We start from the raw sequence: 14,939 nt of genomic DNA, 5'->3' as shown, positions 1-14,939 counted from the left end.
TGCCAATGTTCAGTGTCTAATGTATTTATGGAGCTCTTTGTTGAATTGTTTTAAAGGTGTAAGGTAAGGATTAATTGTCCACAAGATAATCGTTTCTTCACTGCATGGTTTGTAACACCACCCATTTTAAACTGGTTGTGAGCATAGAAATAATCAGATAATCAGAGGACTTTCCCTTAATGGTTTTAAATGTCAAGAGCAGGACTTCTGAATTGTGTTTGATACTCAGCAGGCAACCATTAAAGGGAACTTTTACCCTTTCACTCTTTAGAAAAAGCTGTAATAAAAATAAAGTTTTCCTTCTGGAAGTGACAGCTGAGAGCCACTGGGAAGGGTCTTTAGTAGTAAAAGATGTTAGGTTGGTAATACATGGCTTGTTTAATTTATTTTTTTTATAAATCTTGAAGCTTTGGTAGGAGCAGTAGAAGTTAAATCTACAGGTTATAAATTAAGCAAGATGCTGTGTCGATTGCAATATGAAACATATATTAACCTCAGTAGTTAGTCATTGAAAAGAATTTCCACGTAATAATGGTAGCATATTTCCACTTCAATGATTGGTCATCATACTATAGCAAACCCCATAGTGATGACTAACAAGCCATCACTATGGTGTTTCCAACTGGTGAGCTTGCTGATAGTTTTTTTGGGGGGTGGACATGGTTGTGCCTCATTTTAATCTGATTGGCATGCTCTTTTTTTTTTTTTTTTTTCCCCCCAGGTGGAGAAGATTCGCCAGGTGAAAGCCAAGTCCCTCTACCTGCAGGTGGAGAAGCTGCACCAGAACCTCAACAAGCTGGACAGCACCATCAATGTGGTTCAGCAGGTGATAGAGGAGGGCAGGAACATGGACATCCTGCTGGCCCGGGAGCGCATGCTGACCCAGATCCAGGAGCTCAAGGCCCTGCGGGGAGTCCTGCAGCCACAGGAGGATGACCGCATCATGTTTACCCCACCTGACCATGCCCTCTTCATTGCACTCAAGTCAATGGGGCTGATCAGCAGCGGCGCCTTCGCCCCAGTGACCAAAGCAACTGGCGAGGGCTTAAAGAGGGCTCTGCAGGGCAAGATGGCGTCCTTCACCGTGGTGGGCTATGATCACGATGGTGAGCCCAGACTCTCTGGCGGTGATGTCATCTCTGCAGTGGCCATGGGCCCAGACGGCAACCTGTTTGGGGCAGAGGTAACTGACCACCAGAGCGGCACCTACACTGTCAACTACTTGCCCAAGCTAGAGGGTGAGCACCTTATCTCTGTTCTCATTTGCAACCAGCACATCGAGGGCAGCCCATTCAAGGTGCTGGTCAAATCAGGTCGCAGCTATGTGGTGGTGGGGCTGCCGATGGCCTCATTTGGAGGTGAGGGAGATGGAGATGGCAAGCTGTGCCGACCCTGGGGCATCTGTGTAGACAAGGAGGGTTACATTGTGGTGGCCGATCGCAGCAACAACCGCGTTCAGATCTTCAAGCCCTGTGGTGCCTTCCTTCACAAGTTTGGGACCCTGGGCTCAAGAGCTGGCCAGTTTGACCGACCTGCTGGCGTGGCCTGCGACAGCCAGAGGAGAATTATTGTGGCTGACAAGGACAATCACCGCATTCAGGTCTTCACATTTGAGGGACAGTTTCTCTTCAAGTTTGGGGAGAAGGGCACCAAGAATGGGCAGTTCAACTACCCCTGGGATGTTGCTGTCAACCCTGAAGGCAAGATCCTTGTTTCTGACACCCGCAACCACCGCATCCAGCTGTTCGGGCCTGATGGAGCCTTCCTGAATAAGTATGGCTTTGAGGGTGCCCTCTGGAAGCACTTTGACTCTCCTAGGGGAGTGGCTTTCAACCACGAGGGCCACCTAGTGGTGACAGACTTCAACAATCACCGGCTGCTTGTCATCAAGCCCGACTGCCAGTCTGCCCGCTTTCTGGGTTCAGAGGGCACGGGCAACGGGCAGTTCCTGCGGCCGCAGGGGGTTGCTGTGGACCAGGAGGGGCGCATTGTGGTTGCTGACTCCCGTAACCACAGGGTCCAGGTCTTCGAACCCAATGGTAACTTCTTATGCAAGTTCGGGAATCAAGGTAATGGCTTCGGGCAGATGGACCGCCCATCGGGTATAGCCATTACTCCTGACGGAATGATTGTGGTTGTCGACTTTGGAAACAATCGAATCCTAGTTTTCTGAAAACCGCTTTCTGTTTTGTAATGTAAAAAAAAAAAAGAGAGAAAAAAGAGATTTTAAGATATACAGTATTGTTTGATGGGGGCAGTCATTTAAGCAAGGGTTGCTGTAGGTTTAAACTGGTGTTCCACTGATGGATATGGCACTCCATCAGTCTGAACAACTGATCTTGTTGATGTTCTTTGTAGCAGTTGAATGTGTGTGTTGAGTTGAGGAATTTTTCTTAGCTGAAACTAGAGAACAGTTGACTAGAAGCAGTCAGTAGGTCAAGTTATTTTAATAAAGCAGAATAGAGTGGTCTTGGATCTATTTGTCCCATGTAGACCCTCTGGTTATAGCTGTTAGAAACATAAACCTAAACTGGAGAATATAATTTACTCTCCAACCTAAATCACAGCATAATATGAAGATGTGCTTATTATCAGGTATATAAAAAAGCAGCAGTGAGAATATTTGCCAAACTGCTTGGCTGCTAGAGCACCATCCTCTGTAGTCTTGACTGGCCTTGCCCTTCATGTATGTCTTAAACTCCCTTTTGTTAATCATCTCAGGGAATTTCTTTGCATTCTTGGAATGTTTTACACTCTGCATCATACCTACCTCATCTTGTTCACATATGAATGTACTTGTGTTTGTTGTGCAGAGATGTAGTCCGTAAAGATTTATAAGAAAAAAATGTCTACCTCAATGTTTTTTTTGGTTTTTTTTATTTGAGAGAGAAAAAAAGAAACAAAGTGCTGTTTATATTTGCACAGCTCGCACACATTTTCTAAAGTTACCGTGCACATTAAGCAATTTAAAATACTCGGTGTTGCTGAGACAATGTTCAGATACACGGGTTACATGTTAATTGTAGGAAGTGTGGAGACATCTGTTTTTGGTTTTGCTTTTTGTTAGCTTGTTTACTACCAAAAGATGATTACCCTCTTGGTTACTGTGGCAAGTCAGCTTCATAACTTAGTGAGTTAAAACCAAACCGCCCGAAACTTTCAGACTTTAATCACAGTCTGTTCTGTGACTTACAAACAAGAAAAGAAAAGCCTTTGGCTTTTTTCAAATGTTATGCCAGAAATAAGATCGATAGTTCCCACTGGTGTAAGCTGGACTGAATACCTTGTGAAAACTGGTTGGCATCTGAGAAGTAATGCTAGCATAACAGAGCATGTACATGCAGGCTGATTGAAAATATAAAAAAAAAAAAAAAAGTGTGCGCAAAGAGAAAAAGAACTGGATTAATGTTAGCGTTTGGGGCATTAATAATATTAATAATTTAATTAACACGACAGTATGTTGTCATATATGCAGTGTTTGCAAAGACCCCCACCCTTTTTACCTTGTTTAGATATATATCATATATATATATATATATATATATATTATATATATATATATATATATATATATATATATATATATATATATATATATATATATATATATATATATATATATATATATAGATATAGAGTGTGTATATTAATGAAGAATTGTGGAATAGGAAGCCACATGTCAGACGCAAAGAAAGGAAGATTTAAACCCCTGACTTTCCTGCCATACTGAGAGCTGAAAACATGGTGTGTGGTGTTTTGGTATTTCTCGGAGGACTTGCCAAATTAAAAACTAAATAAATAAATACATGCAAAAGAATCCAAATTTGGTGTAACATACAATATATTTGGTTTGTCTTGGGTTCCTTTATAGGCCGTAGCCTTAGCTTTACTTTCACTTATGTTGGTAGTGGATAAAGAGGTGAAAGCTTTAATTCTAAGAATAGGGTGTTTTTGGGGCTAGCATGAATGGGTTTCAAAGACTAGACTGAAAATTCATGGTTGATTACGTACCTTAACAATATTGTAGATTTTCCTCTTCTTTTTTTTCTTAAAAGGTGCGCTTTCTGTTTACAAGCTTAGGATAAAATCCATAACTTCTGTGGATTTCAGTTGATATTTGTAAATGATCTTGTGATGTAAGTAGCCCTTGCTGCTGGACTTTTTTTTTTTAAATTTTATTATGCAGGGCTCTGTCTTATCTAGGAAGGGGACATAACTGAGGAATAGAACTTAGCACAACATGCCCCTTGTATGGCACATATTATTATTATTATTATTATTATTATTATTATTATTTTATTTTTAAGATGTCTGGGATTTCTTTTTTGAAAACCCGATTTTCCACTGCCATTTACAACCTGTTGGTGCTAAGCACTGTGCTAAGGTTTAAACAAAATATATTGATATTGAGCACTGTCATCCCTCAGCTTCTAAAGAAACCAAAGATTAAATCAAGTTTTCAGGCTAATTTGAATGTAATTGTCTAAGATTATCCACCTTGAAGACCGTATTCATTAGAAATTTTGTAGAGAAATTAAGCATTCAAAACATGACTATTTTAGTGTTTGTTAAAAAGCATTAAAAAATGTTAAGAAATACATGCTCAATGCCACAAGCTAAGTATGTCAACTTCTAAAGAGCACTGCTGTTGAATTGCTGTCTGGGGTTATTCAATTAATTCTTAGTTTAGAAGTACACTGGGCTCTTAGAAACCTAGGTAAGCAGTATAAATCAGAATAATGTTTGTTCGCTGTTCATTGCCACTTTAGTCAGAAGTATAAGTGCCCAGTTTCTCCAATTGAACACCATATAAAGCATATAAGATTAAACACTAGAAAACACACTAAAGGGATTTGCTTTGCTTGATTTAAGGTGTGTTTTTTTTTTTTTTTTTTTTTTTTTTTTTTAAAAACCATGATTCATAAAAACTCCCTGTTTTAATGATAGAAACAAAGATATTTAGATTAGACACTGTTTCTATTAAACAGAACCAACCCCCGGGTCAACTATACCTTTTGTACCCAGAAGGTACAACATAAATTAGTGTTTGTTTAATGGTGTTTTTAAAGTGATATATTTAACATTACCATGCAAGCTATTATTCCTTAAAATATATGTAGGCATTGCCAAATATTTACATTTGTTAGTTGAGGAAGATTCAGGAATATTCTTGGTCTAGATAAAATCTGTGAAAATAGAGAATCAATCCTAAACTTTTGTCCACCCACCCCCAGCTTCATGTGTGATGTCTGACTACATTCCTGCTCCCCACTTAGTTTTCAAAGTGGTAATATAGATTGTATTTGCTTAGTTTCAGTAAAGGGCAAGTATTTCCTGACTAGCCTACTGTCGAGTCAAATCTTGTTCAACAACCCATTTTATGAGCGAAGTTACTCAGTGAGTTGACACCCTTGGTCAGAGTACCATTTGTAAGTCTTTGTATACCTGTATTATGTTTAGGCCAGTCAAACAGCAGCTGAATGGGGAAAACGCAAAGCAAAGTCTTGCTAAAAAAAACACTGGCAAGTCTCCTAATCTAAAGGTGCTTGTCCATCTCGGCTAAGTGTTATTCCACAATAAAACTTTGATTTGTAATCTTGGTAACTCACTGAATGGCACTGTTTCCTCTGTTGAGGCCTGCTATGGTTTTAATTTAAATGTCAGCCAATCGTTCATGTCTGCATTTCAATAGGATTTGATTCAGTTTAATGATTAGGTTCAGTTTTAGAAAAACAAAAAAAAAAAAAGCTTTTTTGAAACATAACTCCGCCAGACATTCCATAAAAATCAACCTCTGGGATTGTCTTCATAAGATACCTCCAGTGTCTCCTCCTGAGTGGTCTTGTTTCTGACACTGCACACTGGTTCCTTTTTAAATCTACTTTACCAAATGCAAAACATCTGTGCAAAGCCTGCTGCTGTAGATTCTGTATGCTTTTTTGAAATGTTATTTTTGCTAGGTTTTGGACCGAGATCTGTCTATATGGTTAGGAGTAAATACAATAATCACCACGTCAACTTCAAAACACACAAAGTTTCAGACTAGCTTGCCTTTCATAGAGGATACAGTCCCGTTGGTAAACACTTGCAAAGTCAACCTTTTTGATTGTGCCTTTAAATATATCAGGAAAATTGATCAGCACCGGTCTGAAAGTTGTGCCAAAAAGAACCCAATGAAAATCATGGGTGCCAAATAGAACACAGGGATTGACAATGCTGTGCTTAGGAAGAACGGTGTGTGAGTTAAGTTTAACAAACAAACAAGAAACACTGGTATTTATAAAGTAATTTATCACATAACGTATACAACAGTGTAGTCAAGACACTAATCACATTTATTTCCCAGAACTTTCTACCTCATTTGCAAGCTTTTCATTTTACTGTGACTAACCTTCACCTCAATTAATGATAGAAACTAGATTACAAAAAAGTATCAGCTTTACTAAAAGATTTAAAAAAGCTTTTTACCAAGTAATTGGCACGTTTTGAAAAGGGTAAGGCTGTTGCTTTTTTTAGGTTTGAACAAACCTTGTACACAAATATGATCTTTTGTTTTCAGTATTCAGTGTGCTAACATCTTTTTGTAACAGTTTGAATTCTATCTCTGTGTGAGATATTTAGGTCTTTACTCTAAAAGAGTTTTTTTTTTTTTTTAATTTGTGCATGCTTTAAAAAGTCATAGTAGAAAATAAATGTCTTTTGAGATTTGGTATTAAAAATAATGCTTTACCAAAATATTGTTTGGAGGGAATCAGTAGGTGATGGAAGAAATGTTTTTTATACAAGCTTTGACAAACCCAGTCAAGTTGATATATTGTGGGTAATTTTATGAAGCTGAAAAATATAGTATGCTTTATTAACTGCTGTGGGATTCTTTTTGGTGATCACACCCCCATATTTGTTGGTACCGGCCTGTTTGTGGGTGCTTTCCACATTGTCAGTCATTGGTGGACTAAACTCAAAGTAACCCTCATGCTTGATATTCACAGCACACTCCTGTGAGCTACGGTTAATTGAGGTGATGGTTATTCTGTGTTTGCACATTTGACAGCAGTGATCCGTTTCCATGTTGGTGTAAAGTGTGTTATTTGTAGCATACAGAAGTGATATGTTTGGTGCACAAATTTTGGTTCAGTATGTTGTATGCATCAATGCTTAAATACATTTTGGATGGATAGCACTGTATATTTGCATCTAATAGCTGTAAGCCAGTCAAAATGAAATCATTTATTTTTTCCTTGGCCAAAGTGGGTGACAGACCAGACCAAAGATGAAATGAGCTTGATTTCCCCCCCCCCCCCACCATAGCCAAATAATAACAGCTGATCTCTTTAACCCCCTATTCATTCTAAAGCTTTTTAAATAACTGAATGCTCTTGTTAAACAAGAATTACTAGATAGTGACTAAGAGGGATGATATATATATATATATATATATATATATATATATATATATATATATATATATATATATATATATATAGATAATATATTAGTTATAATCAATCAAATTCAAACCAACTGGAAAGTATAAATGAGGTGTCTGATATGGCATAGCTTGGTATTACTGTGCTATATCTTGATTGGGTTACTGATTTACTGTTGTATGGGTGTACTAGCCAGTTTTCCATCTTTTTGCTTTACCTCTTGTGGTTAAAAAAATGTGTACCAGTTAAGTCTTAGACCTCTTTTATGATTGTATAATCTTAAAAAAAAAAAAACAAACAAAAAAAAACCCCACCTCAGGTAGATTTCCAGAGCTCCTTGTCCTCTGAGCTTTCTTAACTTTAGTATGTGTCCTGTAGTGAATTAGAAACTGTTTTTGTTGAAACCTCAGAACTAGTATCTGATTTGTGCATATTTGATCTATGTATGAAAATATTGTTGCTTACATGAAATTCTGTGGTATTACTCTTTTGCTTTAGTGCTTATTTTTCATTCATCAAAAAAGAAAACACACACCAAAACCTGAAGGTTTCATAGCGACCCTTTTCTTAGAAGTTGTTTTTGACAAACATTAAGCACACCAAGGGGCTGTGAATAGAGGAATTTGGGTCTAGTCTGTCATGCCTGTATTCAGACAGGATTTTTCTCTGTTGAAGGAAAAGCCATATGCTCTAGATGTCCCTTATCTAAACAAACAAGCTCAAACAAATTGAAAAGTCAGTTGGCTTGTTACTCTAGTTTGACTGCGTTGGTTCTCCAAACAGGATTTCTTAAGGCGTTCCATGGATAGATTACATTTCCAGTCTAGATTTGTTTCTTCTGCTAACACATGCACCACTTTCAGATCAATCTGTATTTTTAATTGAACTTGTGACAAGGGTTTAAACCCCTGCTTACAAGCAGCTAATCTAAAAGCCAAACAGTCTTACTGCACTTCTGTGTGAGGGGCAGTGGGGCTGGTTTGCTTTCCCAAGAACCATTTATTAAACCAAACATGACAACAAAAATAACAAAATGTTTATTGGAAACCAATCCATTTTCTACACAATGAAGAGGGTAGATTATATTTCTCAGAAATTCACAGCTTACCTACCAAAGATGATTTGCTTGTATTATAACCACTGGAAATGTAGTGTATCTGACAGCCTTAATGACCAAACCATGCCTTTTAAGGGGTATGCTTTTGGGTATAGAAAATATTTTTTTCCCACTATTACATTTAATGTTCTGGCACAAATAGTGGCACCGCAAAGCAATGCATGACAGGATACTATCCTCTTCCCTCTTTCTTTGGGTGGGTGTGTGTTATATTAAAAGAAAATCCACTAAATGTATTTTCATTGCAGTTCATGGAGAAAGTCTGTTTTGTGTAACAAGCTGCCCTTGGATAGATGGCTGCCAGTACACATGTCTCGTTGCTTTATTTCCCTGTGGATGCAGCCCAGCTCTGAGATTGGGGTCTGTGTGGATTTCTCTAAGATTACCGACCCATACACACCCCCTGTTCTCAAGGCTGACTGCAGATGATGTTGATGTGATGCCGTCCATCTAAACAAGGCCAAGGAGATGATATATCGGTTGCCTGCAGCTTTTAAACAAATGTGTTGTCTTTATGGACTTTAAATATTTCCTATGCAGTTTTATTTTACTTTTTGTTTACACTTAAATAAACTTGTCTTTCTTGGACTACAGATTGATGTTATCATTTATTATATTACACCTACACTTTCCACAAAGCTAACTTCCATCATTAACGTAAAAGAAAATAGAATTTGTGTATATTCGATGCAAAAAACTTACCAACAGCAAAAAAAAAATTGTATTAATTAGATTGTAGGAAGTGCAGTATAAAATATTCTGAGAACACTTCAGCCTCAGTTTACATCTTGTTTTAAATAAATGCATGTCCATGCAATCAAATATTTCAATAAATATATTTTCTGTCCATCCATTATCATTAATCACTTAGTCCTTTACAGGGTTGCAGTGAGGTGGAGCCTAACCTGGCAGACACAGGGTGCAAGGTGAGGGTACGCCCTGGACGGGATGCCAGTCCATCGCAGGGTAGTAGCACACATGTGCACACCCTCGCACAGAGGGAAATTTAGAGTGACCAATCAACTTGAAAAGCATGTCTCTGGTCTGTGGGAGGTAAAAGGAGTATCCAGAGAAAAGTTCACACGAACATGGGAAGAACATACAAACTCCACACAGACAGACCCCTAGGCTGGAATCAAACCCAGGACCCTGGTGCTGTGAGGCAGCAGCACTATACACCGCACCACCATGCCACCCATATAAATAAATATATTTAACTAATCATTTTCAAAAAGCAAAAATAACAGTATGTACTGTAATACACATTGGAAATACAAAATGGAAAATTACTATTCTATTGTACTTTCTCTGTGAAATGCAAAAAAAAAAAAAAAGTTTTACTTAACTGTGGAGGATCTCAAACAAGCTGCACATTCATACTGACAAATATGCTGCAAATACAAATGTATGTAGTTTTCTGATGAAAACAAGCAATTTGGTGCATAACGCTGATCCATCATTTTCTTTTCTATCCATTTTTCAATCATTCAGTGGATTGTGGGCATTTCACAATTAAAATATACAAATGCTTTATTTAGAGTAAATGTTTGTGGTACCCTCCAATAAGTTACAGAACTCATTGGAAAAGGTTCAAAACTGAGCTGCCTCTGGTAAGATTCTAGAAGTTTCAAGGATTAGAAGTGGCACTGGCTTCACTTTGTGTATGTGTGGTCTTGACATCTCATGAGCTGCCAACTACTTTCCCAGGAATGTGTCTTTTTCTCATGCAAAATCCCCAGCTCTTTGTGTGTCAAGCTGTCCCACCAGCTCAGGGGGTCACAGTAGCAGATTGAACTACTCTATTTTCTGGCCTGTTTAGTAGAACATTCTCTAATGTGTGCTAAATGTTGTACATAGTTCAATGGTCTTCCAGCTTCTAGCCCATATTATATGTGGTTGGGGAAGTTTAAGGCAAAAGATAATGGCATGTAATATCAGCATATACTGGTATTTTAGAACCAGTTTATAAGGTAGGGCCTGGTATATATTTGATTGGTTGTCTTTATATATATATATATATATATATATATATATAGAGAGAGAGAAAGAGAGAGTGAGTGAGTTCTAAACAGTGATGTGATAAATGCTGCCATATTTTAATTATTCCTACTGGTGTTTCCCCCTGATGATTTTAAGACCCATTTAATAACACCACTAAATGCAGTATAATAGGTCTGCAATAAAGCTGGTAGTCATTCTCGTTTTGATCCACCATTGTTTAAAATATTACAATAAACTCAAAAAATATTTAGACGTATTTGCATTTATGTTTTGTATTAATGTTTCTTGTCAGTTTTTATGACAAGTTTACCCACGCATAAAAAAAAAATCAGAGACAAACTCTACTTCTGCATACAGAACAAAAATCCTCTCTGTTTTTTTTCCTGCTGTCCTGAGGCAAGTTGCTAATTCAATAAGAGGTGATTCATCAACACTACACTACAAGACAGGGAATACAACAAGCCCAAAACCTTGAACATAGTTTGCCCCTTATTATGACTCTCTCTGACTTACACATAAGAAAAGTAAAATGTTTATGATTGTTATTCAGTTAAGGGTCTTTGCATAGTTAAGTATAGTACATGTACAATTTAAAGTCAATATAGTCTAACCATGAAGTGACTGAATTTGTGAATTTTCAAATAACAAAATAATCAGGGGAGTAATTTAGATATGGTTTCTAACAGGCAGCTGAATTAAAAGTGGGTGTGAAAACCTCTAATTTGAAAGTGATGGTTATATAATTATAGCACTAGGATTATTATTTTCAAATGTATATCATCATCATTTGGTTAAAAAATGTTACTGTATTAATGTTTTGCAAATAAGATCAGTTTTTATTATATCCTTTTTATTTGAGATATATACATATATTTAACAAAAATGAGTAAGTGTGTTAGTAAGTTGGAGCTGCTCAAAAACAACTGAAAAAGAAGGTAACGAGACATGTACTACAAAGGCACACAGCCTCGTTGACCAACGTAAATATCCACATATGGATTTTTGTATTTATTAATAAAATGTGATTCACAGAAAGAAATCTTTTACGTTGGTTTACCAGATGGTCAATATTTTATTAGAGTATTGCTTAAAAGATGTACCTACAGAATACATTCTTTATTTCCATTCCAGGTATTTCTCTTTATATTACATTGGATGTTACCATATCATTAGCAAGCAGTAATAAATTCTATCAATTCAAGTAAAGATTCTCAATTTGTTTTCTCAATACATAAATTGATTTTTAACATGCAATATACTTATCAGCTGCAATCAATCCACGCTTATTAGTTACATTAACATATTAAATATTTCATAAGCTAATATTGATATGCCTTTTAGACTGAAGAATTGAAGTATTGTCTTTATGTAATGAAGGACAATGGGATAATTTTTCAGCCCCCTGCTATTTTCCTTCACTTTGTAACCCCTGTCTGTGTTTTGATATTATGCTTTAAACAGCAGCAGGACCATCAAGAAATGCAAACCAATGCTTTAAATCCACCCCTACCTTATCAGCTTCGTTAACATTAAGATGAGTATATTGAGATCTATTTTAGTTTAATTAATTACACCTTTATTCAGGATTTGCAAATATTTCCAATACAATAATTTGGATAAATCTGGGAACTGTTACAGTTGGTCCCACGTTCTGATTGCTGCTAGACCATTGTAGTAAGGCTATTGCACATGAAGTGATTAGGTACCAGGAAGCAGCAGCAACTCTTCCTGTCTGCATTTTCCAAACTGAAGTAAAATAAAGGCAAAGAATTAAAGGTTTTCAATCAAGGTTTTACTGCAGCTAGCAAACTTCTAACAAATTTGGCTACATGGTTTATTATGATGCAAAAACCACAACAGTTGTAGGAATACAATACAATTCTATTTTGGTAACATACATCATTATGACTTCCTGGTTAAAGACAATCATCAATAATACTGTTCAGTTCATCACAGGGACAATGAAAAGATCAGCCTCCAGATGAAAATTGAACACAATGGACACAGTAAATAATGTCAGCACAGCAATGTTGACTCCCTGCTTAATCTGGGGCTGGTGTAGAGTATCTACTTAAGTGTACCTTGCTTACTCTGATGGGGTTTGGTGTAATGTAGATTGCTACCAAGCACAGAAACACTATCTCTTCTGAAATGGCTGGTCCAACACAGGTGTATATGGACAGGTATTATCCTACATACTAAAAGAAACAAACTATTTCACAATGTTTGAATTAGTCTTTTAGTAATACAGGTGCACCCTGCTGGAATAGCTGTTGTGCTGATTTCAGTAAAAACCGCACAACTGTCATGAGTTGCCAATGGTAAACATACATTTCACCCATCTACAGAAAGGTGAGGGTCTGCATTTGCCAGATGTTGCGAGTCAGTCTTGAGTATTGGGCCTTGACAGGTATGCTGGCTGGTCACAGTAACTCGTGAAGATTAGGACACTTGTAACAATGTTTAAGTTGCCACAACATTTGGTAATGGTTTCTAGTAGTTTGGGTGTTCAGTAAGTATAATACGATACACCCACTGCATGTAACATTTTATTGGCCAGTGCTGCAAATTGATCCCAGACAATCATCAAGAAATTGATATGCTTTAATATATACATTTCAACAATCTGCTTAAGTCACTTATTACTGTGGGAACTGATGGCTGTTGTGACAGTGATTCTTTAATCAGCTGGTAGTGGTTTTCATCTCATACATTTTGAAGGGAGCAATAAAGTGTATTTATGTTTACTAACTTATCTGTATTTATTAATGTTTGTTTACCCTATTCAAAAACACTTTTTCATAGGCTGTGAATGGGGTTCTGCACACACATTGAAAACTAGAAAATATAAAGTGGCATTTGAGAAGTCCTATTTACTGTATACTTACAGTGCAGTTCAATGTACTCCATCGCTGGAAGGAAACATTGATTGGAATTCTTCCTTCTTTGCCACGTTAATTAAATCTAAATTTTTCTCTACATTGGCTTCATTTGTTACATGAACTTAAATAATTTCCTCTCCAGTTCAAAAGATAAAATACATGAATTACACTCTTTGTGCGCAGATAGCAAACTGATTACATAAATATAATATGCTTATAGAATGCAATTTTAAAATTGACGACTTTTGCGTCACCCATTTCAAGCAGGTAAATATTAAAAATCTAAATATGTACATTAGCTTTATAGCAGAAAAATGGCAATTTGCACATCAACTAGCAAAAAAACGAAATTGTCTAAGCACGTACTTCAGCAGGTACTTACTGCCTACACAACTGGGATTATCTTTTTATTCACAGCAGAGCCTGAGGCTGTAACTGGTGCTCCTGTTGGTGTTGCCTACATGCATTCTCCTATATGAATTGACAAAAATGTTCTTATAGTGTGCTATATGCAATCACATATTATTTATTCTAATGGGCCAATTAAAATGGCAGGTAAATGAGGGCTACAGCTTGTTACTGAACTTTTAATCTGTGGTCAAAGCTTAACCCCTGAGAAAAATGTTAAAATATAAACATTTTACATACATTTTTATTGGCTAATATACATTACAGATCTCTCTCATACAAGACATTAAAAGTTTGCGCCTTTATTGTTTTTAGTTCACATTCCCTGCATGACCTTAAACAGCCCTTCTCCACATTGAACAAACTGCATTTTAATTAAAAAAATACTTACTGCCTGTGAATTATTTCTCCTGTTCAAATAGTGTCACACATTTAAATGTAATACTCGTAAAAAAAAAAAAAAAAAAAAAAGTTAATGGTTTTAGATGCTTCAGAACCTATTTAAATTAATACCTGAACTTTGAAGAAAAGACCTTTAGTAAACCTGGTGATTGATCATAGACTGTATTATAGACTACAGTATAGACACAAGCAATAGATGGTCTTCTAATGAAAAAGAACAATATAATCCTATCATCTTATCCAATAAATTACTTAACTTAGTAAAAGATACAGAATGAACAGTATGTAAATTATATTTTATTATAAAATATGTTTTATATTTACATTTTATATAAAGTTGACCTACTTTATCTAAAATTGCAATACTTGGTGTAGAATATATGTTGTACTTTAACAACACATTGGTAAGTAGAACACACAGTCATTACTGCATTATGATTAGAATTTTAAATGATGATAAGCAACCAGAACATTAAGTACTGCAACAGATGCCATGCACATCAGTAAGTGACAGAACCCTTAAAGATTTAGTGAAGTCATTACCTGTTATTTGTATAGCAAACTGTTCTCAAGAGGACCCTTCTCATAGTGTTTTTCACTGATAGAGACAAACATTTTTTAGATCGTCTTTATTTTTATATATATATATATATATATATATATTATATATATATATATATATGTATGTGTATATGTGTGTGT

At 36.3% G+C, this 14,939-nt stretch overlaps 1 protein-coding gene across 1 annotated transcript in view; it reads left to right on the top strand.

Annotated features, from left to right (window-relative positions):
• The window catches only part of trim71 (tripartite motif containing 71, E3 ubiquitin protein ligase), a 45,056-nt gene extending 41,569 nt beyond the window's left edge, over positions 1–3,487 (top strand). Inside the window, exon 4 of the mRNA XM_041245118.1 lies at positions 722–3,487. Within this exon, the coding sequence (XP_041101052.1) occupies positions 722–2,173 (1,452 nt within the window). The 3' untranslated portion in view covers positions 2,174–3,487. The remainder of the gene's footprint in view (positions 1–721) is intronic.
• Positions 3,488–14,939: the final 11,452 nt, after the last annotated feature.

This window comes from Polyodon spathula, chromosome 3, assembly GCF_017654505.1.
Source record: "Polyodon spathula isolate WHYD16114869_AA chromosome 3, ASM1765450v1, whole genome shotgun sequence".
Taxonomy (NCBI): Eukaryota; Metazoa; Chordata; class Actinopteri; order Acipenseriformes; family Polyodontidae; genus Polyodon; species Polyodon spathula.
This window is presented reverse-complemented; position numbering and strand designations above follow the sequence as displayed.